The sequence below is a fragment of the Nomascus leucogenys genome, chromosome 18 (genome assembly GCF_006542625.1).
Source record: "Nomascus leucogenys isolate Asia chromosome 18, Asia_NLE_v1, whole genome shotgun sequence".
NCBI classification, from domain to species: domain Eukaryota; kingdom Metazoa; phylum Chordata; class Mammalia; order Primates; family Hylobatidae; genus Nomascus; species Nomascus leucogenys.
Genome location: NC_044398.1, coordinates 2,214,795 through 2,232,966, shown reverse-complemented (window position 1 = coordinate 2,232,966; position 18,172 = coordinate 2,214,795). Strand labels below are relative to the sequence as shown.

The following is an 18,172-nucleotide window of genomic DNA, read 5'->3' as shown; positions in this document are numbered from 1 at the left end:
TAGGTAGTGGGATTATAGTGATTTTATACCTTCTAATTGCTAATACTAATTATTATGTATTAATAGTATAAAAATACATTGCATATTGAATCCATGCTCAACTAACGACAGAAATAGCACCAAAAAAAAGCATATAAGCATATATTCTTTAATGAATAAAACTCTGTTATCTTTTTATTACTTAAGTAAAAAAGAGTGATTCACCTGGATGATGTCACTTAAAGGTGAGTGAGGATGCTTTCTTACTGGAGAAGACAGATATCATTGACTGTTGGCAGGGGGTGGCTCAGGTGCTAGAGTTCAAACAATCTGTGCATAGCCCAGAGACTGCTTCCCAGAGAAGACATTTGTCTTTGTTCTCTTACTTGTTGGTGAGTAGATAATCTTAGAAACTACACATCTCAATTTAAACTGAACCACAAAATTATTCCTATTTTTATTACTTTAAACAAGCCTGGGCCGGTCGTGGTGGCTCACGCCTGTAATCCCAGCACTTTGGGAGGCTGAGACGGGTGGATCACTTGAGGTCAGGGGTTCCAGACCAGCCTGGCCGACTTGGTGAAACTCCGTCTCTACTAAACACACAAAAATTAGCCAGGTGTGGTGGCACAATCCTGTAATCCCATCTACTCGGGAGGCTGAGACATAAGAATCACTTGAATGAGGGAGGCAGAGGTTGCTGTGAGCCGAGATTGTGCTACTGCACTCCAGCCTGGGTGACAACAGTAAGACTGTCTCAAAAAAACAAAAAAATGAGCCTGGTACACTGTATCTGTGTACTTTTCAATCATATCATGTGCCTTCGTGCTTTGTAACTATTGGCATAAGTCTTCCTGGTCACTTTGCTAGAGGAATTGTGAGTACTTACTTAATCTAGAGGGTTTAGATTCTAATTAGGCTAGCACTGAAGGAGATGCTGGGCACTGTGTCTTAAGCAGTCATTCCTGCCTTCTTTGCTGACAAGGCCTTGATATTGTTCAGGTGTTCATGTGATGCTGGGGTAAATTCTGATCAGTTTTACTGTCAGTTTACTGGACAACTACTGGACAAAAACAACTGATCAGTTACAGCTGTCCAGTTTTTCTTGGCAGTGATTGGTTTAGAGGTGGGCACATGTCTTAGTCTGTTTTCTGCTGGTATAACCAAATACCACAGACACTTATTTGGCTCACAGTTCGGCATCTGTACAGTCCAAATGCATGGCACTGGCATCTGGGAAGGGCCTTTTGGTGCGTTAACCCATGAAAGAAGGGCAGGCAGGTGATGAGACAGAGAGGGACTGAGAACCACTGAACTTATTCTTTTATCCTGAGCCCACTCCTGTGATAACTAACCCATTCCTGCTTTAACATCAACTAAATTTAAACATAAGTTTTGGCAGGGACATTCAAAGCGCAGCAGCATGTGACACAGTTCTGAAGCAAAGGCAGTTAGCGGGAGACATTATAGACTATATGTATCTGTTTGATTATTTTTCTGTCCCACTGGTTAGAATGTTCCTTGACAGCAAGGACTCCAGATGTTTCATTGCTATATCTTAAGAAGCATGTAACAGGGACTGACACCTGCTCACTAAGTATTCATTAAATCAATGAATAAAAAATGCTATGAAGGTCTTATTTAACTTGATAGCTGTAAAAACTGAGGCTGAGAGAGTTTAAACACACTAGAAGTGGCTACGTAAAGATAACTTTTTTCTTCTGCATGGGAAACTGACCTTGGGTTCAGTCACTTTTCTGTGTCTGTTCTCCCCTTGATAAAGAATGGCCATTGGCCGCACACCAGGCATCTAGGCTTGGGGGACTTTGTATGAACTGAAATGCTTCATAGGAAGACAGTTTTGGGCTCTCCTGAGCATGCTGACTCTTGTAACTGAGCATGTTCTTGTGGGAGCCACCACGCAAGGATTAGTATAAGAGATATCGGTTCTTGTGGAGCATGGGGCATCTAAGCTAGCAAGGGAGTAAGACTCGTACACCTGGCAGGTGGTATGAGTCTTATTTCCTTGCACCTGTGTTGTCACTCGGACAGCTCCTGGACAACTATATGACCTGCTGTGAGAATGACTTGCACTGAAGAGAAATGCGTCATGCTGCCTTGCTGTTTCCTGGCCTGTATTCAGCATGCCAAGTGTGGCCTTATGGTTGTTGTGTGATGCTAAATGTTTACTTGAACATGCTAGCGAGCCTTACAACGGCGAGTCAAGAATTTAAACCCAGATCTTATAAACCTTATGATCTTTCCACTATCCATTCACAAAACAACAGCAGCTAGCTGTAGAATATTTGGAACAAATTACAGTAAGAATTTTGATAATTCTTATGAGTGGGCCACAATAGTCCCTGAGGTCTTATTAGAAGTAAGTCTTAAATATTCTCTATATCTTTTATAAAATATGCAGATTAAAAAACAAAATCCCACAAATGACAAAATCTATAATCAGTAAAATGCATATCCTAATAATAGGAAAAATATGAAAATAAGCAATAATAGCATCAATCCTTAGTTATCCATAGGGATCATTAGTAAAGATTCATGTCTTTTCTCTGCAACTGCAGGGTGTGAAGAAATAAATGAACTGAAGATTTTTGCAGTCAATTAGAAGTGGAATAATAGACTGAAAAATCTATGATGAATATTAAAACACAAAAGATTAGAGTCTGAAAAAAAAACCAAGGATTTGAAAAATACATGCCTGAGTTAGCATCAACGGAAGAGGTGCTAGATGCTTAGTAAGATTTTCACCCTGTTGCAGCAGACATAATTTCAAAAGATGTGCTTGAAAATACTTTAGGTTACAAAGGCATGAAACATAATGAAGAGTTTAGAAACATCCTTTCAGATTTCTATAACTAATATACTAAGTGGCAATCATCTTTGCTTTATGCTGAAAACTTATAAATCATTGTTCAGTTATCTCATGGCCTATAAAATGTTAAAAACACATAAGCAATCAAAAGTTCACCAATGGTTTAAAATGTATAGTGTGCTTTCATCTGTGGCGATGTATAGTGTACTTTCACTTGTGGTCATGTGGAGTCAAGGGGAGACTCCTCTGTTAAACAACTATAAAACAGCACAAAATAGTTGAAACAACTGTTTTCAGACACTGGATAACAGCACTACAGACTGTGATTTCTGGGAGAAGGGAAATAAGGTGAGCTCTAGAGTTGTTCAGTTTATTGCCTGGAGGCAGTTTTGAAGCCAGTGGAAATAGCCTGAGCATTTCCTGGAGCTCACACGGAGGTGGGAATAGTTCATATTTCCACCAGCCTGAGAGGAAATGCCTCATAATACACAGGACGTCAGGAGGGTCCTCAAACTAGTCTTGTCAAAACAGCTATTATATAGAATATTACACAGAATATAGCTGTTATAAATAAACTCCATATTAAAAGGTAGGTATTCCAATTAAAAGGCAGGGTGTCATTACCTTTACTCAGGACACTGAGTGCTTAGCTTTCTAGTAGTTAGGCTTAAAAATCATGTGCTGTGTCTTTTCTACTTTCAAGTATTTTAGATATTCTTAAAGTAAGAACTGTCTTACCATTGTATTGCTCAATTAACAACAATTAAATTAACTAAAACTGACTTCATTCTTTATCTTGCAAACAGGTACATATACTTTCTTTTATCGCTTTTCCTAAAAACTTTACTTCAGTTCTGAGGTTCTGTAAACTCAGTGCTTATGTTAACAAAGTTTTATGTACATCTTAAACACTGAAAAGAATGTGCAATGCTGAACCAGCCTTTCAACTACTAGAATAAGATTTTAAAAACTGACACTTGCATAATTGTAGAGTGTTTTTACATTAATCTTTTCATAATACAACTGGCTCTATTTTGCCTGTGGGACTTAAATCCTTCAGTAACAATAAATGGTATATATGCATCAAAGAATAGGATGTGCAGCTTTCCTAGCTTTTCACACTTTTTAGAATCAAATGGATCTTAGAATCCAATGGAAGAAAGCTCTCTATCCTCCTCTTTTTCTGCCTAAAAGTAGGAAATAAATTTTCCTTTAGTGAAGAGGGCTCTAGATGCTTATCAGCCCAGAGATGGCACCGGAGGAATCTGCAGTACTCCATGAGTTTCCTACCATATATTTACATTCCCAGTTTCCCACCTTTGTAGCCTAAAACGGCTTTCCTCTGTCCTTTCTTTACCTACAAATTGATTGTTCTTTGTTGAAGATGGTTTGTAAGCCAGAGTTCTAAGCCACTGTTTTGAGTTACTTTTCGTTGAGGTTTCTCCTCTGATGTGTGCTGCACACATTAATAAATTTGTTTTTCTCTTGTTAATCTGTCTTTTGTTACAGTGGCCTGTCCCAACAAGAACTCTCATGGGTTGAGAAAAAAAATTTTTGCTTCCTGACAGTTTTTGGCAATGCAGATGGAACTTTCTGGGATACCCCATCCACTCTGGAACCTGCAGATGAAATCCTAGCAAAACTGGCAGAAGCTGGTAAAAGGTAAGAATTCTTACCAAACTCGGCTCTCCCAGATACCTGTCTATAGCAGCCAGTCAAGAAAGGAAGGTGAAATTTTTCCTGGTCCTTCTTTTCCACATTCAGATTGGTAGGAGAAAAAAATTTGTAAAATTCTTTGAATTTGCGACTCTTGTGGGTTTGGTTTTGGTTACCTATTGGTTATAATTTCTAGCCTCCTTGAAAAGGTCATTGTTTTCCATTGTCTTTTGCATCATTTATTGTAAGGAGGAGAATCACAGGATAGAACACAGACATCGGTCATATAAGCCTGTTGTTCCAGCCACCCTCTCAGGCTGGTGAGTTCACGGTTCTCACCAGACTGGTGTCTGTTTAGACAAACCTTGCTGTGGGTCCCCAGTAAGAAAAAGAAAGGATGAGGTTCACCTTTTATCTTGTTTTATGTCCTGAGAGTTTGGCTTTTATGACCACTGAGAACATTGGTCTCTGGTCTCTGCCAGGTGGGGGGGCACAAGCGTTGGCTTGTGTCAGGCAGCCAGGTGAACAGGGTGGGAACCCAAGACACAAGTGACAAGCGGTGTTCTCTTTGTCTGATGCAGCTCAGGGGAGTTTGTCTTAATAAGAGATGCCAGTCCATAAGGAGCCTTTGGTGTTTCAAACTTTGTTTTTTGGTTGATACTGGGAGAGTCCCATCCCAGTAGTGCCTGTGTGGTGTCACAGATTAGCAGGTCTGTGACTGGAGGTGTCTCTGTGGGAGGCTTGAAACACCATTTTCACACAACTATTCTGTCTGCAGAGCAATGAAGGTCTTTGTTTTCTTAGGCTATCTTTGGGAGAAACTTTGGATATCGAGGGAGATTGGATCTTTTGCAGACTTTTTGAGGAAGTCTCCGGCAACCATGGTTAAGCTACAAAAGGCTACTTGGTTGTTTTTTTGTTTGTTTTTCGTAGAGACAGGGTCTTGCTCTGTCACCCAGGCTGGGGTACAGTGGCACAATCAGCTCACTGAAGCCTTGAACTCCTGGGCTTAACCAATCCTCTCACCTCTACCTCTTGAGTAGCTGGGACTACAGGCACATGTTACTGCACAAGCTAACTTTTGTATTTTTTGTAGAGATGATGTCTCGCCATGTTGCCCAGGCTGGTTTCAAACTCCTGGCCTTGGGAGATCCTCTCACTTCAGCCTCCCAAAATGCTAGAATTTACAGGCGTGAGTCACCTTGCCTGGAAGACTTGTTTTAAACCATAAAAAAAGCTTAGTGGTTTAGAGCAGCAGTTCCCAGCCTTTTTGGTACCAGGGAATGGTTTTGTGGAAGACAATTCCTCCACAGAAAGAGGGAGGATGGTTTTGGGATGATTCAAGCTCATCACATTTATCATTAGATTCTCTTATATGAGCCCACAACCTAGATCACTTGCATGTGCAGTTCACAATCAGGTTCACGCCCCTATGAGAATCTAATGCCTGCACTGATCTGACAGGAGGCAGAGCTCAGGCAGTAATGCTCACTTGCCCCCTGCTCATCTGCTGAGAGGCCCGGTTCCTAACAGACCATGGACTGGTACTGGTTTGTGGCCCAGGGTTGGGGACCCCTGGTCTAGAATCACATTAAAATGGGTATACCTTTCAAGATTTGAGCTTTTATATCAAAAAATGATTTTTTTTTTCAATTTTAAAGGGAGCATTCATTCAAAACAAATGTCTTACTGGTACTTATGGTAAAATAAAATTTAAAAGAGGGCATAAAAGAGTGTCAAGTCTAGTCTAAAAAAGAAAAAAATAAACAAAAGTCAGACTAGACTTAAGACCAACGTTAACATCCACACTTGCTATAAATTCCTCCTCACCTACCTATAGTCTCCTTTACTCCCAACTGCCTGGCACTGATCTACCAGAAGATCTTCCGACCTCTGGGTGCTTGACTTAAACTTCTTTCCTCAAAATCCAGTCTCATCCTCTGAACAAATTCCTTTAATCCTAAAACTCCAACTTCCCCAGGAAATCTTTTAAATGCCCAGCTGCCTACTAACTTGCCTTCCTCTGAAAGATTTACAGAAAGTACTCCAGCCCGATATCCAGGGCCGGGGTGTATAGGTTACTTGTGTAAATACTGCCAACCAGGAAATCAACAGAACACTGTCTCAGGGAACTGGCAGCCAGGCTGGCTTTGCTGTACCTACACTCCACCTACTTTACAGAGCCCTATCATCAACTCCATCAGCTCCAGGTCTTCTTATATTTTGGGGTCCCCAGTACAAAAACATTCCTTAAGACTGTCCTGTGCTCAAGGAAAAGAAAAACTTAAAAAAAAAATACCCTGGATCTTTCATAATAGGCAAATATGCCCTAAAACTCCTTCTTGGAGAAAACTTCCGTCCTTTCTCAGTCCCTCAGAGATGTGAATCTCACCATGTCTTTGAAATTTAAACATTCAAGGAGTTAACTAAAACAACCCCCACATACATTTGAGATTAAAGAAAAAAAGGCGGCCCAGAGGGAGAAGAGTTTGTTTTTGTTTTTTTAAACACACTGCTATAAAAACTCCTTTACCCCAAATTTCGTCCATACCCTCCATGAGATTACCTACAAAGGGCAAATGAAAAATTTTAAGTCTTCCTCAGAAATACCAGTAAAAAGTTTGGCCATCTAAACAGGTAACCTTAATTTATTCCATCTGCCAAATATACAATTTGCATTGAACTATTCTTTCATCAATTAGGGAGTTTTATATTATTGTGCCTGTCTCATGGCTAAAACTTTAAAATGAAAGCTATATGATCTCTGCATCTGTCTATTTTTATGTACGTCTATGTGTATGTGTGTGTGTATATATGTATACATTTTTTTTCTACCTTTGGATGGTATTGTCAAAAGTAATTCATAAAAGAGCACTATTTAATTGGCTTAAAGAAAAAGAAGCACTTACATAAATTAAGAATTCCAAAAACTCTCAGAAGTATAGAAACTAACCCAAATGCTTTTCAAGTTCATGTGTCTCATGTAAATCTGGTATATGATTAGTTTAACATTACTGATTTAATAAAAATAGGCACGCCTTCAGAGTTGTCAACAGTAAGTATAATGCAGACATACAACCCTTATGCTACCTGGGTTTACTAATCAAATAAGTATCTCTGCTAGATACTTAAAATTAAAGACCTAGGAGTTCATCCCCAAATCAAATGTGCAAGTTGAAGTACAGTATCCATTATTCCATGTATATTAAGCACAGCAGGAAAAGAAAAACATGTATTTAACTTTTGAGTTCTTGTGCTGCTTGCCTAGCATGTATGTGTTGTAAAAATAATTAACAGGAAAGTCAGATGATGACTAGCTGTTTAATGGCTCATGAATTTTCATAAGCAATCCAAGCATAATTGTTAATAACAAGTACATTAAGTAAATATTAGTGGGATAAAATTTATAAAGTCTTCAAAAAAATTAGTTACCCAAATCTCTTTGGCATAACTTACATCCTTGGGGTTTTGCTAAGTGAAATAATAAATATTCATTGAATATCTAGATCATTCCCAAATATGCTGAAACATTAACTTCTGTTTCATAGACTCATGTTGCTGAACACAACCGTATCTACCTCGGCTTCTTAATTTTTACAGAGAAGCAAATCACCTGTTCTTATTGTCACATTAAAAAACTATAAAAATATGCTTCTAGAAGTCATGAAATGATGTTAATCTACAAAACGTTGGTATATGACAGGTCATGGCTGCTTTGTAGTTTTCATAAGAACTTAATGTTACTAAGGATTAAAAGTTCTAATATACATATATTTAAAACTACTAAAGATAAGAGAAACAACTTTGTATGCAAAATATGCAAGGAAAATAAGATGTAGTTTTGGTAGGCAAAGTTATGAGGAATGAAGATGTGTTTTTGTTAAAGGAAAAATAATAATTAAATCTGTACTAAAGTAGAATGACAGACTGTTTTAGAATGAGAAAGGAGAAGGAAGAACAAAAAAATGAACGAACATAGAAAGCTTGGAGAAGGAGAGAGAAAGTGAGAATGCATGACTATCTTGTGTGTTCAAGCTGTCTAAAACAGAATATGTTTATTATAAGAGTTTTAAAAATAAGCCTTAATGTCAAAAGTACAGTGGACAAAACTAGAAACTGGTTTTCTCTCTTAAAACAACAAAGCTTTCTTGGAGCATTGGTCTGCTCTTGATAAGAGATTATAAAAGATTTTCTTTACCTTTAAGTTAATTTATGTAGAAAGCAAAGATTTTGTGTTTTAGTAAAATAACTTCCTGTGTTTCCTACGGTCTCTATCAGTTCTTTGATTACTTAGGAAAACTGAGTCTTCTCACTATATGACTTTCTGTATTTGCCTTTCGAATCTTTTAATAATCACTTTGGATAACTAAGTATTGTTTCATAATGACCTGTGATCCTATTTGATCAAATGTTTTAAACTTTTTGACATTTTTGACAACTTCTCCAAATCAAATTATAAATTATTTTGACCTCAAACTAGCTTTGGGATGTTCCAGAGGGCCCTGGAAAATCTCAAAAGAATGTTCTTTCTCTCTTTACAGATAGAGATGTCAAAGTAATCAGGCTTATTTGACATGATAAATTGTACAGGAATCATTGTCAAATAAAGACAATGTTTAATCTTCTTTGAGTTACTTTTGTGTGGATATGTTTTTAACAAATGTTCCAGAAGTTGTATACAATTCCTAAAAATCTGGTATGTCTTGGTATGATGTTATCAGTAATAATGCTAGTTAATATCTTAATGTTGTATTGTCACAAAAATAACCAAATTTCCATATCAAGTGCATTATAATGAACTCTCATCAGATGTTTAACCATGGCTAGTTTAAAGTCTTGTCATCCGGAGATGGTTAATTGTTTTACTCTGTTACTTTCCTAAGAGCTTTTGTAAGCAATTATAAATACAAAGTGTTTTATCTTCAGAAAGATTCATGGAAACGACTCTGAGAAGTACAGGCTTCTGATAACTTCAAGATCATACCATTTGGCCGGGTAAGAATTTTTCAGAATTCTAATGAAAAGACTGATCGGTTCATAGAAGTGCTAACCCAACATCAAGCAGAACAAGAATTAATTACATGGGACTAAGTAAACTGATGAAGAATTCTTTTTAGGGACTGTCTGTTTAAAACACTGCTGATTCTTTAATATTCTGTAAGAGAACTTTTTCTCTTAAGCTATCCATAGCTTAGAGCAATTTGGTAAATTATACTTTTGTAAACAGAACTGAAATATTTGTCTTTTTTTCCTCTATCATCTCTCCAGAAACCATTAGTTGAGTATTCTTATTTTCACAGCGATATAAATATTTGCATAAGTTCAGTAAGAATCTGTTCTCTTTGTAACACAACTGGAAACATCAGTTATACTACCAAGGCTTTGACTGGAATGTCATATTTCAGAATGTGCATGGAATCAGATATAATCAGACAACTTAAAAAAATACATTGACTTTCTGTAGCCAATAAAGTCCCTTGGAAAAAACTGGCTTGGTACCTTACATACAAGGTTTCCTTACAGATGAGTAAGAAATGTCACTTCCTGGCAAGCCCAGGAGCCTCACAATATTTGGGGGATCTAGAAAAGAAAGGAATTTACCTGGATCTATTGGTATTGGAGGCAAAATCTGAAGGCAAGCCTTTGGCATGCGTTTCTAGCCTGGAGAGGCCAATAAAGGGCCAGTCTGAGAATCCTTATTAAAAGTTCCAGCAAAACAGACTTACAAAGAGCCTATATGTTTAGTCACTATTCTTGCTGCACTTTTTATGCAAATAACTAAGCCAAGTTTAATGAGACTGGACTTATTTTTGCCAACAAATTGGTTTCATTGTGATTATCTCTGATAGAAATGAGGGCGACTGCAGAGAGAAAAATACTGTGCTTCATTAGAAAACTGTAACACACCCTTGTAGATATCAGATTCTAGCCTTGTTCTTTATCTCTGGGGTTTTGTTATTTACATGTAATCTGGTCTAGATCTCTGTCTATAATTCTCCAAAGTAGTATTTCAAATTTTTCTCCTACCCTCCTGGCTTGGAATCACTAAAACATTTAACTGCCCTTTTCCTGAAATCTTAATAAGCTGAAGCTGAATGACTTGATATAAACTGCAGAGAATCACCACAACAGCTAATATATGGACAATTTTCATGCTTATTGCTGCGTGTCTTATGACTAGAGATACTCAAACTGTAAAAAATGCTTTGAGCCCAACATCTAGAACTCTTGACTAGCTGCTCTTAGATTCAGAAATTAGTATATAGACTACTCCTACCACTAATTTTTTTCTTTTGTTTCCATAGAAATGCCTCTTATTAAATCACCATATAGAGGCCTAACTTTGATGAGAGCTCACCTGCAATATCTCCTGAAATGAGACACAACTGCTTAATTGAATTGACCTATTCTCAGCACTAAGACAATGATTTGATATGGGGCAATGTACTTAAATTTGTTCAGCTGCACTTGTTCCAATCTATGTTTTTCTCTTCCTTTGCCAATCTCTGATCTCACAATCTCTAATCCAAATCTCTTCAAAGATACCAACTTGGAGAGTTCTAAGCCACCATTTTGAGTTACTTTGTGTTGTGGTTTCTCCCGCATTGTGTGCTGCACATATTAATAAACTTGTTTTTCTCTTATTAATCTGTCTTTTGTTATGGGGTCTGTCTCAACTAAAAACTCATGAGGGTTGAGGAAAAAATTATTTTTCCTCCCTGACAGTACTTAACACAGAAATGGCCTTCACTATTCAATTTTGGCTCCTGAAGAAAACAAACAGAAAACCCAAACATCTCCCATCCCATTTTCCCCACTACCTACAAAATCTCAACAGCAAATAAAACACAGACAACTTTATGACTTAATATCCGAACTTCACCTGGGGAAAGCAGATTTTACATAAGCATGCTGCTAATATTTTCTTGACATGTGATACTTTCAGGTTATGTCTATTTGTACATTTAGGTAAAAAATTTATAAATATGAATATGATTGAAATGCCTAAGAAAAACTTATTTTAGCTCAATATTTTGGCTATTTCTTACCTCTTTCTGTAGAATTTCTTCTCGAACTTGAGAAACTACAAGAGACTCTTGTTTACTCTGCAGCTCATTAACTTGACTTTGGAAATGTCTTATAAGTACCTAGGAAATTGTTAGAAGTTCTGAGTTAATAAAGCTCCCTCCTTGAACACTACCTGAAAAATATAAGAGAGCCAACTCACAAAAGGGAACTCTTATATACTGTTGGTGGGAATGTAAGTTAGCACAACTACTATGGAAAAAAATTATAGAGATTCCTCAAAAAACTGAAAATAGAATTACCGTATTATCTAGCAATCCCACTACTAGGTATCTATCCAAAGGAAAAGAAATTTGTATATCAAAGGGACACCTGGCACTTGCATGTTTATTGCAGCACTATTGACAATAGCAAAGACATGGAATCAATCTAAGTTCCCATCAACAGATGAAAAGAAATGTGGTATATATACCCAATGGAATACAATGCAGCCTTAAATAAGAAGGAAATAATGTCATACGCAGTAAAATGGATGGAACTGAAGGTCATTATGTTAAGTGAAGTAAGCTAGGCACAGAAAAATACTGCATGTTCTCACTCATATATGAGAGCTAAAAAACTTGATCTGATGAACACAGAGAACAGAACAATAGATACCAGAGATGGGAGTGGGGGGTTGGGAAGGACGAAGAGAGGTTGGTTATGGGTACAAACAGTTAGATGAAATAAGTTCTAATGTTTAATAGCAGACCAAGGTGACTGTACTTAGCAACGATATTATGTATATTTCAAGGTAACTAGAAGAGAGAGTTTGAAGTGATACCAAGACATAAAAATGATGAACACTCAAGGTGACAGAAATCCCAATTACCCTGACTTGATTATTACACATTCTTTGCATGTAGCAAACACTCACATGTATCCCATAAATATCTAAATCATTATATATCAATAAAAGGGGAAAATAAATATGAACATTTTCATGACTAGAAAAAGTCCTTTTAAAATAAAGCTCTATAAAGTCTACACATTTGGAAAAAGGTAGACAATATTATCTTTATGCTCTGGTTAAGTATGATAGTTTTTATTTAAGAACTATGGCTTAAATATAACATAAGCCTCATAATAGCTGTGAAATAAACGTCAGTCTCATATTTTTAGGTAAACTGAAATATATGAACAGATACTTCCATCAAGAAACTAAGAGAAATTGGCAAAAATTTATATGGTGTAGTTTTAAAGTAGAAAAATTAAATATATAGTATTATCTTCTTTAAAAAAATTAAATATATAGTATTATCTTCTTTAAAAAAGAAATCAAGCCAATAATAGTTTCCCATTTCTATCACCAAGCTGAAAAAGTTAAAACATTTCCAAATAAAACAATGTTAACTTTAATCTCATTAAAGTCAAAACAAGTTTATTCAAGTCAAAAGATAAAACAGATTTGTCATCTACCTCTTGAGTTGCTATTTTACGATTTAGTTCAGCTACTTTGGAAGAAGAATTTTCTACTGCATTTTGGCAAAGGAGTTTCTCTATTTCTCTCTGATGAGATGCTTTGAGGGATGCAATGTGTGCTGCAGTATCTTCCTTGACCCTGCAGAGCAAATGAAAGAAAACCATACATAAAAGTGGCTCTTCAACCTCTAATTCGGAGTTAGCACAAAAACAGTAGAAGAAACCTGGGAATTAAGCAAAGGGAAAATGGGCACCAATATTAACTGCACTGTGTTAGGTGCTTTATACATTACTGCCTATGAGTTCTATGACCAATCCATGAGCTACTATTTACTGAATTTTATAAGGGCAAACTTGAGGAAATAGTGATATATCTCTACTTTATCCCCAACGTGAGGCTACAATTTCTGAGGGAATCTAGGGTTCCAAAATAACTGTCTGAATTTAAAGCAAAGCACATGACATTTGATCTTTTAAGATAAACTCAGATTTCCTGCCCAGATGCTTCTTTGGAAAATCACAGCTGTTCCCTTTAGAATCTTCAATGCCTTGCAGGCAGCATTAACCAATTTTCAACCCATGCATGAGACTCCAGGGCTAGTTGCATGTTGTGAGAATGAGACAATCTTTACGGTAATTCTCAGGACATATTATGCTTGTAATATGCAATTAATTAATTTGGACTATAAGAGTGAAAGACTATTCATTTGTCTCTGTGATAAAATTTATTCAGAGGCAGTTCACTAAATGGTTAAAATTATAAATAAAGATTTGGTATATTTCCTACAGATAAACATTTTCTCTCTTATTGGAAAGACTTTGAAAATAACAGCATTTAACTTAAAGCATGTATTTTAGTAAACTGCTGTTGCTACATATTAATATGGTGCTTCCCAACTATAGACAAATTTATCCATTGCTTATTTCACCATATGAATATTTCTCCATGGATATAGTGTGATTAGGGTCCTAGAAAAAGCATAAAAACCTAATTAAAGCACATATAACTGAATGACAGTAAAAAGTCTAAATATGGGACTAGAAAAGTTTACTCTTCACTTCTCAGGCCCAGACTTATCTAAGAAACAGATTGACAATATTAACAAATTTTAAATGATGTACAGGAAAGTCAATAGGAAAACCTGAATTTTAAATTCTTTCCTGGATAAAATGTGATTCTTCTTAAATAGCTTCATGCTACTGTCATAATATTCAGGACTTAAGAAACAAGGTTTCCATTTGGTAGCAGTATGACTGCCATATGGTAACAACATGACTCACTCACTGCCATGGCTGCCAGTCAATAAGCATTTGTTGGGTGTTTCCCATGCTCATTCTGCTCCTACAGCATATTGCTGTGGGGATGCAAAAGAAGCATAATCTTACACCGGTTCTCAAGGAACTACAAGGCTGTGTATGATTAATCCTTTCTTGGTACATATTAGTAAGTTATGTAGGAGTTGGGGGTAGGAGAAGGCAATTTCCTGGGAAGTTCCACGAAATGTTTTGTGAAGGTAGTACTTATAACAAGAATAAGCAAAAGGCATGAGGAAATGTGACAGATTAGGTAAGTAGAGTAGTATTAGAATAGTGATGAGACTTGAGATGCTAGGCAGAGAAATTTAGTCTTGATATTTAAGGAAGTTGGGAGTCACCGGAGAGCAGAGTGACCCAGGTATATGAGTATTTAAAGAGTATTAATGATTTTTAAGCAAGATGACTGGGGAAGGTTAAAAAAAAGGAAGATTGGAGTGGGAAAATTGTATAATGGCAGCACTGGTTTATTAAAGTAAGGAAGACCGGAAAATGGGAAACATTTATACCAAGGAATAACAGAGATAAAGCTGGGCTGGTAATTAAAATAAATATAGACAGGGAAAGGGAGCTTGGGAAGGAGAATTAATTTACAGGTTAAAAAAAGGAAACTTGAGGTACTGGTGATTCCAAGAGAAGCAATCCAATAAATAGTTCTAGGTTTCACATTTGAACTCAGCAAAGAGAACAAGACTTTAAAAGTAAATCTAGAAGTCATGGTTCATAGAAACCGTAAGAATGGGTAAGTTTAGCAACAGAGAAAGAACAGAGAATAACCAGAAAACCAAGAGCTGAATGCTGGTAGAAAGCCAGATTTTGGGGATGGAGAAGGAAGAAGGGTCAGAATTCAGTAAAAGAAACAGAAAAGGAGTTTTGGTCAGAGCTGCCAAGCCACGGAGGTTAAGGGAAGAAGCCATTTCAGGAGAAGTAGTGTGGTCAACATTGTTGAAGAAAATGAGGAAGAGAAAATGCCACTGGACTGGGAAAGGTCATTATTGAGACCAGGTTTAAAAGGAGTGATGATGAGAGCCATATTTAAGAGGAAGTGAGATAGAAATAAAAGAAAAGACTACTTGTGAAAAACGGGTGCTGAAAGACAGGACTGGAACCTGATCAGGTGAAAAAAAGATCTGAGGATGTCAAAAGACTCAGAGGAAAGAGACAGTGGATAGCAAACAGAGATAGTGAGAAGGAAATGGATGAGTATAAAGTTCCTTAAGGCATGAAGGGATGTGATCACAAGGTCAATCTGAAGGCTTATTTTTGAAAAGAGGACCTTTTCCTTTTAGACTGCCAACTAGCTTTAACAATAACTGTTTTCTGAAAGCAATCTGTCTATAGCAATAATAAACTATGACATTCCTTTGCTAGAAGAGCCCAATGAGTCAGCTTATTAATACCATTTGGGTACATGCCAAAAGGCAAGACTGGCGAGCCCAAGGACACAATTTGGGTTGACACAAATGTTCAGGTACATCAGAATTTGGGCCACCAGCAGGTAGAAGACTCTATCCTGAAACAGATACATGCTCAGCAATATAATATAATATATTAATATTCACTTACGAATTCAGTTCAGGGTCAAACTAATTATCTGGAGGAAATAGATCATATAATTTTTCAATTTTTATCTTTTTATTTTTACAAATATTTATAAATAATTTAACATTTTACCTTCTCATGGAGTTTTCAAATTGATTCATCGCTGCTTCAGATTTCATCTTCAGTTCATTCTTCTCTGAAATTAATCCCTCTAGCTCATTTTTTAATCTGTAGTTTTCTTGTAAAACTTCTGAAACATGGGAATCAGCGAAAGTATGTGGTTGGTAAAGCTTGCTGTCCAGGCTTCCAGGGAAGGAGTCAGCATTTCCTTTACTTGAGTGCAAAACATCTTTCTTTGCCCTTTTGGCACACATTTCCTCCCTGCCCTTAGAGTTCTGATTTGATAGCATCATTCTTCTGTCTTTCTGAAGCCTCTCCACAGTTTTTGAGAGGTCTTGTATTTCTCTCTTTTTTGCAGCCAGTTCTTCATTGAGTCTTACTAATTTAGCTTTAGCATGAGCCTGTTCCACCTGGAATTCTATAGACTGAAAATCTTTATCATCTTTATCATTTTTCTTGACGTCTAATTCAGCATTCTGATGTTTAAGAACGTCTATTTCGGCTTCAAGGTTTCTCACAGTGATCTGATGAGCTTCCTTGATGTCATCAAGTTCCTTCTCTAGTGCTTTAATTCTGGGAGAGTCATGTTGATTCAATTTGCAGGCAAGTAGCTGCTCCTGCTGCTCTAGTCTTTGTTCATACTGAATCTGCAGGAAAGAATCCATGTAATGCCAAACACCTGTTAAACGTTTCCTTAGTTTCTGAAGCCCTGCAAACTACAGGGTCCTACCTAATCCGTTATTCAGGTACCCATTACACATTCTGATGTCTACAATTTTGTTTCTTCAGTGAGTCAAATGTATTGAAGTCCTATTCTTTCAGGGCATAACATTATATATTCTTGATGTATGTTATGTAATTTAATAATTGACATGTTGCTTCATAAATATTAACTTACATATGTTCTTACACACTCCAAAATTTATTTTAAACCTCACAATAAAACCTATTATTATGCAGTCTTCTCCGTGCAAACTATCAACACACTCTTTGAGGATAAACAGTAAAGCAACTGGGGGCACTGAAGACTTCGGGAAACAGCACATTTTCAACCTTCTAACATCAATTTATTAATTTCATAGAGAGTAAAATGGCCTGGAATTTGTATACTGGAGCTTTAATATTTTGTTTAGTATTCAGCAAATGAAATAAATAATTTCTTCTATGGAGGGAGGCACCAGCAGTGTTTGCTCATTCATTCAATGGATATTTACCGAGCTATGACCTTACGCCAGGCAATATGCAGGTTCTAGCAACAAAAATACTCAGTTCTTATTTTCAAATAGCTCACAGCTTGGTGAGGAGAGCAACATGGCAGCAGCTACAATGTCCCACAAGTGCAATAATGGGCCCGTGAACATAGTGCAGTGAGTGCAGAGGAGGCGAGGCTGCCCTAAGTGTCTGGAGGCTTGACAGAAGGTGTGAAGACTGTACAGAGACAGCACATTTACATTCGGTCTTGAGAGATGAGTGTTAATTAGGGGTTAGGTGGAGTCAGGGATGTTTTGGAAGTAGGAAGAGCATATGCAAAAGCTGGTCGAATGTTTGGTATATACAGGGAATCAGAAATGAAAGGGGGAAGAGGCAAGTAGTAAGCAAAGGCAGGTGTGGGATGGGGCAGGGGGTTGCAAAAAGAAACAAGTTAGGGTGTTTAGATTTAGATACATAAAAGTGGAGTAGGGGGTTGGAGTTTACACCTGACAGTCTTATTTGGTTGGTGGAACACTAATAATAATTATAATCATTAATTATTTGCTAGACTCCAGGCATGTTATCAGGGATCTCTCTCTCTCTCTCTCTCTCTCTATCTCTCTATCATCTATCTATCTATCTATCTATCTATCTATCTATCTATCTATCTATCTATCTGTAAAAGAGGGTGGAATAGAAGAAACCCAAGCTCCTTGATGTGACCTTAATTAACAGGCCACTGTATTTCCAGGTTATCAATCTTCTACTGTTTCTGGAATCTAATGTTCTTTCATTTGTTGCTTTTCTCGGGATATAAATAAGTGGGGAATGAGATGAGCTTCCTAGAACATCTCAGCTCCCTCATCTGCAAAATAGTGTTAACAATATCTACTCCTCACAGGTGTTTGGAAGGATTATCCAAGATGAACAGAGATATTTATGAAAGCATCTAGCATGAATTCCTGACAGACATGTGCTCAACAAATTTTTAAAAATAATCTATAACTGTTATTTGTCTACAAATTTTTTTAAAGTAAATGAAATATGTCCTGT

General features: G+C 36.8%; 1 protein-coding gene across 1 annotated transcript in view; it reads right to left on the bottom strand.

The window, feature by feature from the left end:
* CEP162 (centrosomal protein 162) overlaps positions 1-18,172 on the bottom strand; it is a 108,273-nt gene that overhangs the window by 13,363 nt on the left and 76,738 nt on the right. The window contains exons 23-25 of the mRNA XM_003258295.3: positions 15,941-16,575; positions 12,950-13,091; positions 11,515-11,613 (exon numbers count right to left, since the gene is read on the bottom strand). Of these exons, the coding sequence (XP_003258343.2) occupies positions 11,515-11,613; positions 12,950-13,091; positions 15,941-16,575 (876 nt within the window). The remainder of the gene's footprint in view (positions 1-11,514; positions 11,614-12,949; positions 13,092-15,940; positions 16,576-18,172) is intronic.